Source organism: Xenopus laevis, chromosome 8L (assembly GCF_017654675.1).
Source record: "Xenopus laevis strain J_2021 chromosome 8L, Xenopus_laevis_v10.1, whole genome shotgun sequence".
NCBI lineage: Eukaryota > Metazoa > Chordata > Amphibia > Anura > Pipidae > Xenopus > Xenopus laevis.
Window position 1 is genome coordinate 112,750,470 of NC_054385.1, and position 16,537 is coordinate 112,767,006.

At 34.3% G+C, this 16,537-nt stretch overlaps 1 protein-coding gene across 20 annotated transcripts in view; it reads right to left on the reverse strand.

The window, feature by feature from the left end:
- gphn.L (gephyrin L homeolog) overlaps window positions 1-16,537 on the reverse strand; it is a 216,335-nt gene that overhangs the window by 32,381 nt on the left and 167,417 nt on the right. For 12 of the 20 annotated variants that reach the window (XM_018229287.2, XM_018229286.2, XM_041572208.1 and 9 more), the window contains 2 exons: window positions 13,039-13,080; window positions 4,860-4,892 (listed from right to left, as the gene is read on the reverse strand). The exons of 2 other annotated variants lie outside the window; for them this stretch is intronic. In XM_018229287.2, the coding sequence (XP_018084776.1) occupies window positions 4,860-4,892; window positions 13,039-13,080 (75 nt within the window). 20 annotated transcript variants of the gene reach the window in all.

The following is a 16,537-nucleotide window of genomic DNA, read 5'->3' on the forward strand; positions in this document are numbered from 1 at the left end:
CATTGCCTAAAGAAATATCATAAAGCTGGAGGCAACGGTGCCTAAAATGTCCATTTATGACTATTTTAAGTTTCAATGTCCTATTTTATGTTTTTGTTCCAGTACAATATCCTTTTTCTATATAAAAAATAATAATCAAGGCACAGTCTGAGATATGTAAGAAGAGCAGAAATGGGTAGATGTGGAGGGAAAATAGTTATTGTCTGCATTCAAAGCATTTGGAACTAACTTAATCAATAGAGCACTCTGCTGTGATTGAATGCAATTCTATTACACTGGTGGAGTGGTGTAGCTGACCGGTGTCATAGCAGGGATACAGAACATCTATACTGCATACTAATTCGACACTGACATTGAAAGAGAAGGACACGCACCAATATTCCTTCTGTCGTTTGCAAGTCAGAATAAACTCCAGGTATACCATACAAAATCAAATATTCTGCAGGATGATTGCGGGAGATAACAGCACTAAACACTTGAATCGACAATATTATTGCCATATTATGGTTAATGGCTTCTCAGAGAACAGCCTTGTGTATCATTTATACCACAATTGGTCTGCTTGATGAAGGAGAGATTAATAGGAGCACATGGACATGGGGGTGAAAAGGGTGACAGTGAAAAATGGGAAAGGGGGTAAGGGGGTTAATAAGTAGGAAATTGGAAAGGCCTGATGAAAAATGAAGAAATAATTGAATGCAAAGGGTCAATATAGAAAGTAAAATTGATCTGAAGGTGACCTGGACTCATCTAGCTTCCAACTAACATTCCAGCATCAAATCATTGGAACATACACATTAGTGTTATTGGCATGTTAAAGTGGCTGTTGCAGATCTTAAGTAATATAGATATATTCATAGAGGTGTAAGAATACAAGACTGTATGTTTGTTTTTCATTAAGTTGGTGGCAAAGCCATGTGTCTTTCAGCCTTACTGCATTAAGATGCTACAGGTTTTATTATTTTAAGCAAAAGTATATAAAAAAAAATACAAATTTATCTATTGTTAGTTGATGCTTTTATTGTTCTGTTAATCACAGAACATGAGCGGCCATTGTGGGAATTGAGTCTTGATCGGAGGCGAGCTGACTACTGCTAAAATATTGCAACGGTAGGATTAATCATAAAAAGGAAAAGAGGGAATTGTAGGAGACAGATAATGCTTTCAACAGCAATTACTGTACATTTTAAAATAATTGTTTTTAAATTAATGTACACTTGAAACTTGCTTAGAATTCAATTTTCTTTGATTATAAAGAAAAACCTGTTTGTGGGTGGACAATTCTTTAAAAATGTGCCTTATACTGACATGCTAACTCCTGGATTCAGTTTGGACTTGATATAATTTCAGCGTTTTTTTTGCAGAATATCTGTTCAGATGAACACTAAGATGGAGAGTTATTAAAACATTTAAAAAATTGAGATCTCGAATTTGTGATTCTTTTTTTAAAATTTCTTTTCAGTGACTTTTACTATAAGCATTAAACAACTAAATGGAAGCGAAAATTACATTCTACCCTTCATTTTCAATGAGTTTGCCTGATTTCAAATTCATCTCAAAAACGCAAACTTGAACTTAGATTGAATTTAGCTAATACAACTCCCAATGACTTCTACATGTACTTGTCAGCTTTTTCATAGGCAAGTTTTTAGGTTTTCTGTACAGAAAACCCAAAAACTTGCCAATGAAAAAGCTGACAAGTAAACACTAGGATGGAGAGTTATCAAAAATTTAAAAAGTGAAGATCTTTATAAATCATATTTTAGTGGCTTTTAAACATTAAACAATTCAATGGAAAATTCTACCCTTCATTTTCAGTTTGCCTGATTTCAAATTGATCTCAAAAACTCAAATTTGAAGTTAGATTGAATTTAGCTAATACAACTTCCAATGACTTCTACATGTACTTTTTCATAGGCAAGTTTTGGGTTTTCTGTACTTTAATCTTGAACATTAAAATTGGGGAAATTCTAATTTTGATTCCTCAAAACAACTTTAACTCAAACATTGACAAATTAGTCCCTTAGTGCTTAGGTGAGCCAAATCTGTATTTTTTTAAGTAAATATGCCAATTTGGTGGGATTTTACTCAATATGTAACACATTCAAATTGGAGAATTATATTTGTACAAATCTTTTGTCGATTATTAGGTATTCAGCCCAAACCAAAAGTTGCAAAATGTGTTGCATCCCTAGTGGCTTTTCTATTTTTGGACATCTCTATTGGCCATGAAAATGTAGCTTTACTTTACAACTGATGTATACACAAGCATTGGGTTAAAACATTAGGAAAGAAGACGCATACTATTCAGAAAAGCTTGTTTGTCTAATGTAAAGTAGTTCTTAAAGAAAAAAAATATAATGCTTTTGTTAGGAAATAGAAAGTAATGTAACCTAGTCGACCCACTATAAAGCACTTTAAGAGCAATTCTACTATGGGAAATTATGTAATTTAATTTTCCTTTTTTAAGCAAAACTTTTCATGTTCTCAGTTAGTGTTGCTGAACACTCCTCCGAATTAAAAAAGTTTTTCAAGAAGGAATGGAAATGACACACAAGGTGCATTTTTTCCACTACAGAAAAAATAACGAGCAAAGACCTAAATGTTGCAATACAAGCTAAACAGAGAACAAATGAAAAATACATATTCAGAGTCACTTCAGGTGTATTGTGTTATTTTAAAAGTACTTTTAGAATCACCAAATGTATAATTTTTGAACATGAATGAAGGGAAAAAGCCTTCACTATAATTTGGCTAAATGCTAAAAGTCAAAACTTCCATATTAAAAATATTAAGATTAACTCAATCCACAAAATTGCATCGTTAAAAACTGTGTTGCTTTCACTTGCCCACTGCTTGAAAATAAAATAAAATTAGACCCACAGTGTTTTTCTGAGCAGATTATTTGACAGTTAACATTCATAAAAAATAATTCTAAGAGTCCCAGTACCAAATATTTTCCATTTTTTTTTACTAAGCTGGGATTTGGCTGACCTGCAAACTGAATCCCCATTTATTAATACAACATCCTTACTACTACAGGTATAGGCTACAAATCACGAAATGCAGTTCTTAGATTCTTGCAAACGCTCACCAAATTTATTTTTTTTCGAACAGCTATCCAGAAAGTGCTCCCTGCTGACTGGTTGCTATGGGTTATTAGACCCATACTAGCAAAAGCTGCTGCTTTGTTGCACAAGAAGGGTCTTAGATGAACTTTATGGATAGATACATCCACATAAAACCACCATACCGTCACATTTTAATGTAAACTATTAACAAATCTCTGGCGTTTAGAAGGTTCAACACTAAGGGGGTTATTTATCAAGGTCCGAATTTATCTCAGTATTTCTAAATTAGAAATCCGAGCAACTCCGATTGCCTGAATAGACCTTATTTATCGTTTAAAAAAGTCTGAAAAAATAGGTTCAGCCAAAAATCCGATAACTTCGGACCTTTGCTCGAAAAGCACAAATTTTTCGGACTTTTCTGCAAATACTACGAACTTTTCGGTCCGAAATCTCCGAAACCATAGGATATTGTTACAGACAGCAGCGCAGACACTGGGACCTTCCTCATTTACTTATACAGGACCCAGGAACTTTGAGATGCCGGATTTTCGGATTCGTGCTTTTCAGACCATCGGACCGGATCGGAAAAATTCAGGTTTTTTTTTTTTTGGTCTGAAAAATCTGAATTTTTTGGGTATTTGGCGCTTGATAAATAACTGAAGCTGGTGCCAATTATGCCATAACTTGACTACAATACAATTAACAATAGATGTACAAAGGCTAAAACACACACACAAACACACACAGAGTTTTGGATAAAATAATTTGTAACATCTATAAACACATATCACAACAAACAGAAATATTCTATAACAATGCACAGTTTGGATGGAATTGTGACATTAATGTGTATGTTACATTTATAGTATGTGGGAAGATTGCAAAAACACATGGCCCCGACAGCAGCAGCATGTAGCAAGGTGATTAGGTACTGGAAGAATGTTGTTTGCATGTAAGTCCACAACTGCATATTTCATTTAGCACAGGCAATTCTTTCAAGTCTTGGTGGGATGAACTTTTGTTTGGTCCATATATTAAGTAACCCATGACACAATTTAAGGTGCCAGCAAAGGAAAAAGACTTACCTTTACCTTTTAAAACACACAAGAGAAAGGGGAATAGCTCCTAGGTACTGGGGCATCTGCATGTAAAGTAGCTTATATTCTTAAAACTTTTAGTATAACTTGTACTAAAAATAAAAATCTCATTTGTGGTTGTCTTTTATGAAAACTATACTACTGGTATATTTAAAAAAAAAACAACAAAAAAAGAACCCCCCCAAAAAAATAATCTACATTGGTGTTTGGATTGACCTGTTGCGTGAACGGCCTTTTTTGCCTCAGGAAAGACAAGCCCACTTTCTTATGCAATGATGACCAGTTCCGTAGCGCAGCTGAAAGGTTTAAGTATCAGTGGAACTGTCCTGTTTATACCTGACTTGAGATTTCAACAGGACACATTTATTACATTCATAGAGGAAGACGTATTCTATATATGAGTTAGAAAACTTTGCACGCCATCATTTTGCATTAACATACATATCATTTTAAAAACAATTGGCTCAGTTAACACAATACAAATGCGCAGAAGATAGGAACACAAGAAGAAGAAACATACAGAAATATGCAGTTATCTTTTGAGAAGAAGGAAAAGAAAAAGGGGGAGCAGGGCTCCCGTTCTCACACCAATGACACAAGAAGCACACTACACCAAAAGTATGGAAAAGTAAGAGAAGCGGAGAGAAAGCAAACCACTATATCTATGAAAACGGAAAGTGGAGAATACAACCTGAGAAAAGGAGGGGGCAGCAATCCAAATGTCCTGGAAAAAAAATGTGTAATTTGGTTCATGAGCCAGTTCTTCATTATTATTGCTTGGTCATGGAATGGATTAATGAACTGAGCTGCTACTGCTCAAACACACACAGCACTGTGTCATAAGCTGGAATTCAAACACAACAACTGGTTATGGCCTATCTACAACAACAGCCATGGAAGCCAGATAAACAATATATACACAGGCACAAACACTTGTACTGTCTTGAGTTCATGTATAAAATAAGGGAAGATGAAACAATGGTATGGGACAGAAATACACAAAGTAATGCTTCACCCTCCTGCAAGGTTCCCCTGCAATAAATTCTTTCACTCTCTTCTGGGATTGTTTTGTTCTTTAAAATGAAAACTAGTAAATATATTTAAAAATATTTTGCACTACTTTCCATTTACAGGCCAAGTTAATTCCAGTAATAGTGAGGGAAGGCTGGGGCCCTCATGAAGGGGCGGTGGAATTTGCAGAACCCAAGGATGTCTATCTAGGATGATGAGACAACTGGAGTTGCAAGAGACCATAACTAATGGCTGATCTCTACAGTATTTAAAATATGGAATAGTTCTATATTATATTTGTTTTCTTTAAAATAGGGAAATCTTTCATCAGGTCTATCTTAAGTACTGACCATTGGTAGAATTAGTAATGACATAACTGTTCTCCCCAATTGCCAGAAAAAAAGCAAGGACAACTAGCAGAACATGTTCTAATTTCAAGCCAGTACAAAAATATCACAGGTGTCCCTGCTAGGGAACAGCAACAAGCCTTGCTGGCACTAAAGAGAGGACTAAGCCACAGCTTGGATCCAAAGCCATGGAACTGAGGGTAAAGATTTTCACCAGAAGTGATTAGAGAGATAAAAACAATAGCATATATAGATTTTCAGATCACGATCATTTGCATGACCGACTAATTGGTTATATAAATTATTGTTGCTCTTTGAAGAACATATGTTGCTCTTTGAGGACCAAGCCATAGCTTGAATCCAAAACCATGAATCCAAGGGCACCAAAAGTGAATATGAGAGATTCTTTAAAGAACAGCTCTATATTTACCCCTAATAGACTGCAAATAATTTCCTCTGAATGTAGTAGTGCTTGCATTTGGCGGTGCTGCATTCTAAAGGGTGTGGGTGGTGGCCTCTGGAATGCCCCCTAGCTTGCACATTATTCAGACATGAAGGATAGAGAGTGACTGAGGGTGCAAGGATCAGTAGTGACAGTTCTGCACACTTTACCAATTTAAAACCCCTTGTGCTCTTTCACCAGGGCAGTAGAAAATGAGAACTACTTAACCATTATTTGACAAAAAAAATGATTGGTGATCCTTTGGTGGTGCCTCAAAATGATGGAAAGGGGTTACTTACAGTTTGAGTTAACAAATGTGATGTGAGGATTCTTACATACAACTTTGTAAAGACTAAAACTCCTGGCACGACTAAGGCATTTTATCAAGGTTTCACTGATACAGAAAAATACTGAAAAATAATATATATGCAAAAAGTGTTAATGTATCACAATTCATAATACATGTAGTCTCATACATACACACACAACTAATGTACTGATATAGGTGTTTGAAGTAACATCTTACTTTCAACTACTTTCAACTACTAAAGATCTCTAATGGTGGCCATACACGGGCCGATAAAAGCTGCCGACAGAGCGAGTCAGCAGCTTATTGGCCCGTGTATGGTGCCCCCCGACGGGCTTCCCCAATTGAGTCGGCCAGATCTCGATCGGATGGGACTAAAAATCCCGTCGGATCGCGGCCGCATCTGTTCGTTGATGCGGTCCCGCGATCCGACCGCCCGTAAAGCCATCATTAGGATCAGCCCGATATTGCCCTCAAGGTGGGCATATCGGGGAGAGACCCGTTTGTTTGGCGACATCGACAAACGAGAGGATCTCTCCGTGTATGGCCACCTTAACAGTGTACAATTTCCTTAAATGAAGACATTTTTGTGGGGTTCCACTTTATATTTATGTTGAATCAATTGATAGCAAATTGAATTTGAGTTTTTACTGTGATTTAAGTTTTTTAGGGCAAAAATTCTAAATTTGAATTTGAGTTCCTGAAATGCAAATTCTCAAGATTTATGTGAAACAATATCAGTGAAGGTGAATTTCACATTTCAAGCTATTCTTCAATTTGACTTTTTGTGATTAATTAGAGCTTTCACAGACTCACTGAAAATGAATGGTAGAACGTGGTATTTCACCTGTGTTCTGGATGTTTTATCATTTCTCTAAGAGACCAAATTTTTTATTTTGGAGTTGTTTTTCATATACAAGAGCATTTTCAGGTTTTAGGGGTTATTTATTAAAGGTTGAGTTGATTTTTATCCGAAAAATTTGAGCTGCCGATGGTATTTTTCAGTCAAAACTAATTTTCTGGTTAGAAAAAAAATGTGAATTTTTTTTTTTTTTTAAAAAAGCTGAAATTTTTCATGATTTATTATACCCCAAAGCTGGAAATAGTTTGAAAAAAATTGATTTATTTCAAGCAATTTTATTTTTTCATTGAAAACTTGATCAATTTGAGTTTTTCACACCAAATTCACTGATTCGAATTTTTCCCATTCAAGTCTTTTCATAAATCAGAAAACATTCGATTTGTGAGTTTATTTAAAGTATAAAAACCCCCAGAAATCTCTAAAACTTTGATAAATACCCCCCTAATGTCAAAATTAAAATTTGAATAAATTTGCCTCAAGCTGTTCTGGATTTTGGGATAGCCAACCATAGATGCTATCAAAGGCATCAATTTGCTGCATCTGTTTACTACTTGACAAAATCTAAAGTAAGGACGGACTCTGATACAATATTACTTTTTCATATTCTATATTAGAAACTTATACATATTATTATGGGTGCAAAGGAACATGCTAGTTTTCCTTAGATCCTTAGAACAAAATGCACCTTCTAGAATAGCCCAATGCACGCCATGGTGTATGCAAAAGCATAAAAATGCTGCAATACACCTATATTACACAAAATAGCATATATGTACCACCAGTGAACAAAGTGCAAAGTAGCAAGTAGTGGTAGTGAAAGCAGACACATTGTGCAGTTGCGAGACCCCAACGTTTCAGAAAAAATCCTTTCTCAAGGAGATTTTGCATCATTCATGGTGTGCACTGGGCTATTCTAGAAGGTGCATTTGTTTCTATCCAGGTTGCTCTCTTGTTGTAATAAAGAACTGCACAACTCTATTTTACTCTTTTAAATCAATTATGAAGTTACTAGCAAAAAATTGCTGATAACTCCATGCTTTATTATATATATATATATATATATATATATATATATATATATATATATATATATATATATATATATATATATATATATATACACACACATCTATTTATTTTGTACAAATAAGATCTTTCCTAATTAAAGGGATTAAAGGTTTTCATTATATACACTAAAAGAAAGACTATATATCATAAATGATATGATATATAAAGTAATGCACTGCAATATATATATATATATATATATATATATATATATATATATATATATATATATATATTAAGGGGCAAATTTATCAAGGGTCGAATTGAAAATTCAAATTTGAAATTTTTTTTTAAGTTTTTTCATAGTCAAAACGGTCAAATTTGATTCGAGATTTTAAAAGATTTTCAAGATTTTCAAGATTTATCATACTCTAGCCCTTTAAGAACTCAAATTAGACTATTTGCTACCTAAAACCTGCTGAATTGCGGTTTAAGTCAATGGGAGACATCTAGGGATCAATTTGGAGTTGTTTGCAGCCTTCCAGACATTCGAGTTTTTTACAGAGAAAAAACTCGAATCGAGATTTTGAAATTCAAATCGAATGCGATTCAAATTCGGTTAGAGTTTTCGTGTCGATTCTATCCACCCGACTTTGAAAAATTACATTTTAATGATAAATTTTGATTGGTCGAATTACGAGTTTATGCGAGTGTTAAAAAACTCACACGAATTTGAAATTCGACCCTTGATAAATCTGCATCTAAATGCTAGAGTTTTTATGGGAATCAAAGTCATTCAAAAAAATGTACTTTATCAGAAATAAAACAAGTGTTTCATAGTTAAAACTAATAATTTCAAAATAATGTTAATTGTGTGTAGCAAACCACAAATAGGTTCCATTGCTTCCTACAGCAAAAAAGAAAAAATAACACGGTTGTATCAGCACAAGCCCAGGAGTGGCCATAGACACAAAAGAATAACTATTGAGTTTAGTTGTTGTAAATTCATATGAATGCAAGCACAGTGCCCAAGATCGTCAGTGGCACCAAGGAGTCAGTGGGTGACATATGGGTGAGGGGGTGATGATATTAATGGCAAAACTAATTGACTGACCTCTGCTCACAAATTCTTATAAGTTCCCCCCTTTTTTTTGGAGAAGAAGCTCAGGGAGGCACTGGATCTCAGCCCCTATACTGCCCCGACTTTTGATGCATTGTCTATAAGGCTTCAGTTGTCTATAAGGCTTCAGTTGTCTATAAGGCTTCAGTTGAGGAAAACTCACACATATAAATATATATATCCCTTAAAGTAAACATATTGGAAGATAAATCCACACTTAAATTAGAGCACATACTGTACATGGTATTTTGTACCTCTGAAAAAAGACAAAAAAAGTGTAAACACCACCCAAGCAAATGCAAAAATGATAAGCTGTGCACAGCTGGAGGTAGACAAAATCATAAAGTTATAAACAAAAATGATTTATAGGACACTTGGGTTATTTCACTACACTTCCTGCCTTTGTTTGTGCTGAACCAGACCTACCATACATCCACAAAGTCCTTTATTTGTCCCTGATTTCCGTGATAACATAGTTTCTAACAGTATCATCTTCTGTAACCTCAGTTGATAATCTCCATCGTGAAGTGCACATGCAAAGGGTTTGTCTTTATTTAGTACTCTATGTGGCTAAAGGAAGGTGCACAACTGCCTGTCCAATATCCCGTTCTAAGATCAAGGGTATTAACGTGAATTTACCGTAGTCATCTTTTGACCATCTACTATTCTAGGAAAGCTTTACACTTGCAACATTGGTATTGGGATTTGCTTGTTGGACACTGATTGTGGATGACCAGGCCAGACTTGCATTAGCGTTCAAATTTATTCCACATGTGTTCAGTTGGGCTCAGTCAGGCCTTTGTGCAGACCAGGAATGTTCTTCCGCTGTCATTTCAACAAACCCATTGTGTAGGGAGCTCACTTTGTGCATAAGGGCATTACTATGCAGAAAAAGTCTACTCCAATCTATTGACAAAGAGCAGAAATCATGGAATTGTCAAGAATTTTAATGAATGATGTTGTTACACCTGTGCTAGCAATGATGGGTGTGGCTTAAATAGCCAGTGACGTTAATTATAAGTGGCTGTCCACATATATTTGGCCAAATACTTTACTTTAAGGTGAAGCCACTCTACATTTGTCCTTCATGCAGTCATGGATACAACTGCCATCAGAAATGGATAAAGTTTGCAGTTTGTATGAGCTGAGGCTGTTTGATGCCCCTACTATGAGGAATAACAAAATAGGTAGGAACATCTATAGTCACTGCACCAGAAATTCTAAAAGGCTAAATAATAATTTTAAAGGCACAATGCAATTCTGAAGAACATGTTTGCACTTATTGATAATACAGATATGGGATCTATTATCTGGAAACCCGTTATCCAGAAAGCTCCGAATTATGGAAAGGCTGTCTGCCAAAGACTCCATTTTATCCAATTAATAAAACAGCACCTTGCATTTGATCCAAACTAAGATATAATTAATCATTATTGGAAGCAAAACCAGCCTATTGGATTTATTTAATGTTTACATGATTTTCTTATAGACTTATGGTATGAAGATCCAAATTACGGAAAGATCCGTTATCTGGAAAACACAAGGTACCAAGAATTCTGTATAACAGGTCCAATACCTAAATAGCTAAAAAATGCTTAAAACAACTGTTCCATGTCGAGCCCTCTAGGCTTAAGATCTACGGCTTGGCCTTCCCAGACTACTGGAAGTAATCTATACATTTTCTTAAGTGCATTAGAGCATCTCTGGAAATCTCCTCAGTTTGGATACAAGAACATCTTCTTCTCTGCTCCCTTATTTCTGTTGCTTTACTCAAGTATTAACACTCTAATTTTTATGTCACAATAAAAAACAAAACATAAGAATATTACAAACGATAATTAAAATTTAGAGTTCGGTTCGCCCTGCCTCTACAACCTAGCGTTAACTGGTAGACGCCTATAGGAACTTATGGGATTTCTTTCACAAACTCATATTGGAAAAGGCAACATAAAAAATAGGTCAGGTGGGTGGATAAGTTTTAATAAACCTAAATTCAATTTTTAATTAAACAGATTGTTTAAAATGAACTGTTTTGAAAGGGGCAGCATAGTTATTAAAGATGAAGAACTAGAGGCATCTGCAACCCATGACTCTCTGGCTGTTGTGGGACTACAGTTTCCATTATCTTCCCACAACATCTGAAAAACACCGGTTACTCAACCCTGAACTTGTTAGTACTTTGGAAATATTATTAATAAATAAGCACTGCATACTGGTTTCAGAAAGAAAAACTGCTTACAAAATGGGTGACGGATAAGAAAGACAAATACAGATTTATCTCATATCATTGGGATGCAGCAAATAATATTACTATCCTGTCAGCACTTGGAGACCGTCTTATTATTGGGCTTCCAATGGATAGGCATGGCATGGTGATATTGAATTTGGAGACCAGAACCAGGCTGGAATGCATCTTACTAAATTCAATTTCCACCACTTAAATTTTAAAGAGAAGATAAAAGGCCATAAAGAAGATTAGCTTGTGACAATTATTTCAGTTTTTCGTTACATTTTAGATAGATATGGCCTCACAGGCAGTAATATTTATTTTGCCAAAAGGTTTTCTTTATCCTTAAAGCAGCAATTCCAATTTGAGTAAAAAAAAAATCTTCGTTTTTTTTTTAGTTTTATTGAGTGACCTCAATGGTCATGAATAAAAGTAATAGGTGTGGTTCATTATATATAAAAAATGCATGTATTAGTCATAAAAAATGGTAACACAACATAAATTTTCAACCATAAGTACTTCATCAATTAATAACACTAAAGGCGGTTTTCTAATTTTCTGGTCTAATTTATAGGAAACCCATGAGGGCAGGAGCATGGATTTTGTCTATAGCTTAGGGCCTCAAACTGTATTTAAACTCATAGATTTTCAAATTATTTAAAAGTCTGAATTAATTCCATTTTAAAAATTCCTACCATAAATATATCCCTCCACATTCTAGATTTAAAAATTCCAGACATTTTAGAATGCATTTCTGAAAGATCCAGAATCTTTTGGGTCTGTTTTGTAAAACATGTTCAGTTGGGTATGTATGTATTGATTACAAATAACTTAAGTCCTACAATACAGCCATACCCAGTTCACAGTATCAGTTAGCTAACAATAGGCTTTGGCGTTTTAACTTAATGGGCTGATTTACCTTCACTAACAGATATGGCACCGTTTTATTATTTCACTATTTATTACCCTGTAGCTTTAGCACAGTAAGTAAAATTAAAAATACAACAAAAATGCCAATTATAAAATTAAATTATTAAGATTAATTATATGTAAAATTTCAATTAATTTAGTTCCAAAACATTTTGATGCTGCAGCCACTGTTGAACATGAAGAGGTGACCACTGTCATCCTAGCTGTCTTGTAGTTGCATGTCATGTGGTTATATGTGTCCTGCAATATTTTGGTAACCGACTTTCAATAAAAAAAAAGGTTTAGATGTTATCATTTCAATTAAGAAATTAGAGAAATTGTTGCCCATGGAATTGCTGCTTTGTAGAACAAATGGACGGACAGTTTTTGATGCTGATTTACAATGCAATATTTACAAACAGCCATAGTGAAATTCAAACAATGTCCAACACAAGTGCAAGGTGAGCATGCAAGCTTAGCTTTTTCCCAATAATGGGGTTTACTCCCTCATTTTGCAAATTTCAAGGCAAAATAAAAACAAAAACATAATAAACACACAGTGGAGGTGAGAGTGAGCTTGTGGATCATGTTAAAAAGAATGGGAAAAAAATAAATAAAAAAGCACAAGCAAGTATACCTCTGAAACACTATAGGTGGATGAGCAGGAAGGAAGCCGAGCCTGGTAGTGCAGTGAGGGGAAAAGAAAACACGGTTAAATAAGGAATGGAGTCAACAGAAAAGTTTCAAAAGTTATTTTGTAGCACTAACACAATAGCAGGGGGTTCATTTGGAATAACAGACAAAATATTTACACTTTGAGTTTTCCCTCGAAAAAAAAATATTATCGCTGGTTTCTCAAAGGCAAAGTAAAAAAAAACATTCAAGATACAAAAACTGGTTCATAAATACCCATGCATATATTCTATTCAGTATTTTTGGTAATGTATTTACATTTTTGAGATTCAACAACATCATTTGCTTTCAGACAGCAAAAAGCAAAAAGAAACCACCAGCTTGATTTTTCGACATTTGGTTAAAATAAGCCAATCCTTATCTTTGACATTTTCTATTCAATGCATATGATATAGCCAACATTAATATTTTGTATCACCCTACTCATTTGCAGATTGAATTATGTAAACACATAAAAAAAATAAAGGGTAAGTGGAGCTTTCCCCCTGTAGCACTAGAAAATTCTATGACCATTGTCTTTAGAAAAGAAATAATGAAATGATTTTATATTTTTGCCTTATACTATAGGAACAATACAATATAACAAGTTGCCAGCAACCACTGTTGAATGCGAGTAAAATATTTAGATTATGGTTGTACATTTACATTCTTCCAAACAATTCTATTATATTGAGTTAAAATTTAAATGAAATATATTTTGCTGAATTTATTGCAGCTGTCAGTATTGATAAAAGTGAATACATCATCTTCTCTATGAAAACTGGAAGACAATGGTAAAAAAGACAGCTTCTGTAGAATCTACTTGTATCGATAGCCTGATAACTTGTTGATAACTTGCTGTATTTTCTCAATTTTATTAGAAAATGAAACTGTTTTATAGGGAATCTATAAAGACCACAGGTTTGTTTGCTGAACAATGGTTATTTGAGGAACTATGGCAGCCTCAGACTGATCCAACTCTTACAACAAGGGGACCAATATAGATCCCTAGTTGCTTTGCCAGAAAGTATGCAGTTAATAATGATAACACTTAGGGGCAGATTTACTAAGGTTCGAGTGAATTTTTGAAGTACAAAAAGTTCGAATTTCGAAGTAATTTTTTGGATACTTCGACCATCGAATAGGCTACTACGACTTCGAACTTCGATTTGAATGATTGGAAGTAAAAATCGTTCGACCATTCGATAATCAAATTATTGTCTCTTTAAAAAAATTTCGACTTCAATACTTCACCAAATTAAACCTGGCGAATTGCTATGTTAGCCTATGGGGACCTTCTACAAACTATTTCTAAGTCTTTACACATCGAATAAAAATCCTTCGATCGTACGCTAAAATCGATTTTTATTCGATCGTAGAATTGCCAAATTATATTCGAATTCGAAGTTTTTCAATTCGATGGTCGAATTTCGAAGTTTTTTGTATTTCAAAATTCGACCCTTGATAAATCTGCCCCTTAGTCGTCAACCCTGCACTCATGTTTGCTGCATCACTGAGCCATATAGCATTTTGGATAATCACTTAATAAGCAATTATATACTAAGATGTTCCTCCATAATTGTACTGCTTACAAGGGAATACATACAGTGGTATATATTTTTGCTATGCGCAGGATATGAAAAAAACATAGGAACAACTGTTCCTGTTACAGATATTGTTATTTTTGTCCCCCAAATTAATCTGGACTGCTATGACATGACAGCTTTTGATGTATTGTAAAGGCATTGTAACACAATAGAAGCCTTGTGGTCAGCCTGCCAAAAAAAAAACTAGTTGCTTGGGTAAGACTAAAACTGCAAGATGAACCAAGTAACACCTTCATAGAAACTGGTGAGGAAAAAGGAAAATACATAAAAATACAGGGTTTAAATACTTCAAACATATAATCCGTAGGCAAATCAATCACATGAAGGTACAATGCCCTTAAATTTTATATTAGTAGGGGCAAGTATAATATAAAGATATGGATGAATAGTGTTAAACGTGAACTGGCAAAGCACACAGCCAAACCCTAATGTAATTCTGACTACGGAACTCACAAAAAACACACACGTCCATCACAAGAGGTCCAACAAAAACCAGCAGCATAATTAAATCAACCACAAGAACTTCATAAAACATAATGGTAATTATGTTGGCATCCAGAGATAAATTATTTGTACAGACAGAACAGGTGGTCATTTATTAAATGAATACCTTCAGTAAATGTAACTTTCATTGTCAAGTAGAGGGATTTTAAAAAAGAAATGACAAATTCAAGTACTATACATAACCTAAAAAATATATTATAACATTTCTACACTCATCTAAATAAAGAGATGATTTATTTTTTCAGCAATAAACTTGGTTTGTATAACAAAAACATTATATTTTCCACGATAGATAGGTTTGACTGATGTCTTAATCAATAAAACAGAAAAAAATCACATTCTTTATAAAAGGACCTTTTATACAGAATTTTAAAATTGAGGTAATCTTTATCAAGTAAGCTTGAAAAACGAATTCCAATTTTCAATATTTTCTTGAGTCTACTTCACAATTTCTACCAGTCTGATGAATTCAATTTTGCACAAAATGGGAATTTTTTTTTAGCTACAATTGAATTTTAGCATATTTGCGTATCAGTATTGCAATGTTATTTATAAGGCACCTTGCAGCAACGTCATTATATTATTACTATTCGAGAGTAACACTACAGTAATTTTTTTGTTCATCTCTGAATGCTATAGGAAAGAGTGATACTTATCGGATTTTGGGCCAGATTCGCTTTGATGAGAAAAACTCATGGTTAATCTCTAGGGATGGGCGAATTTGACCCGTTTCGTTTCGGCAAAAATTCGCTGCCGGCGAAATGTCGCAGACGCCCATTAAAGTCTATGGGCGTCAAAGAAATTGCAGCGAAATTGTTTTTGACGCATGCCGCCATACAAGTCTATGGGCGTAATTTTTCCGGTGAAACAAGGCGAAAAAATTCGCCCATCCCTATTAATCTCATGAAAACTCAACACAATTCTACAGGAATATCTAGAATTGAATTTAAAATATGTTTTTCTCTTCAAATTTAATCTTGCCCAATATTCACTTTAGTTTCAATTTAAAAAGAAAAAAAATCCCCACTTGTTTCAGCATATCTCAATATCTGATTGCTAATATATCTCTTACATCAAATGAAGTGTACAATAACAGTGAAGGAAGGTAGACCAAATTTTGAAAATTTCAATACAGCCATGGAAGATATTTGACAAACAAAGGAAAACAATGCAAAGTGATGTCAAAATCTGGGCACCTTCTAAAACATTTTCTTGAATTTAAGGGCATGATATACCTTCATGAAGCTATTGTGCATTTAGTTGCAAAGTGTTGCAATTTAACTACACAATACATTACTAAGGTCAAATCAAAATGATTTCACAAAATGGCAAAATACTGGTGAGAACTCGAAT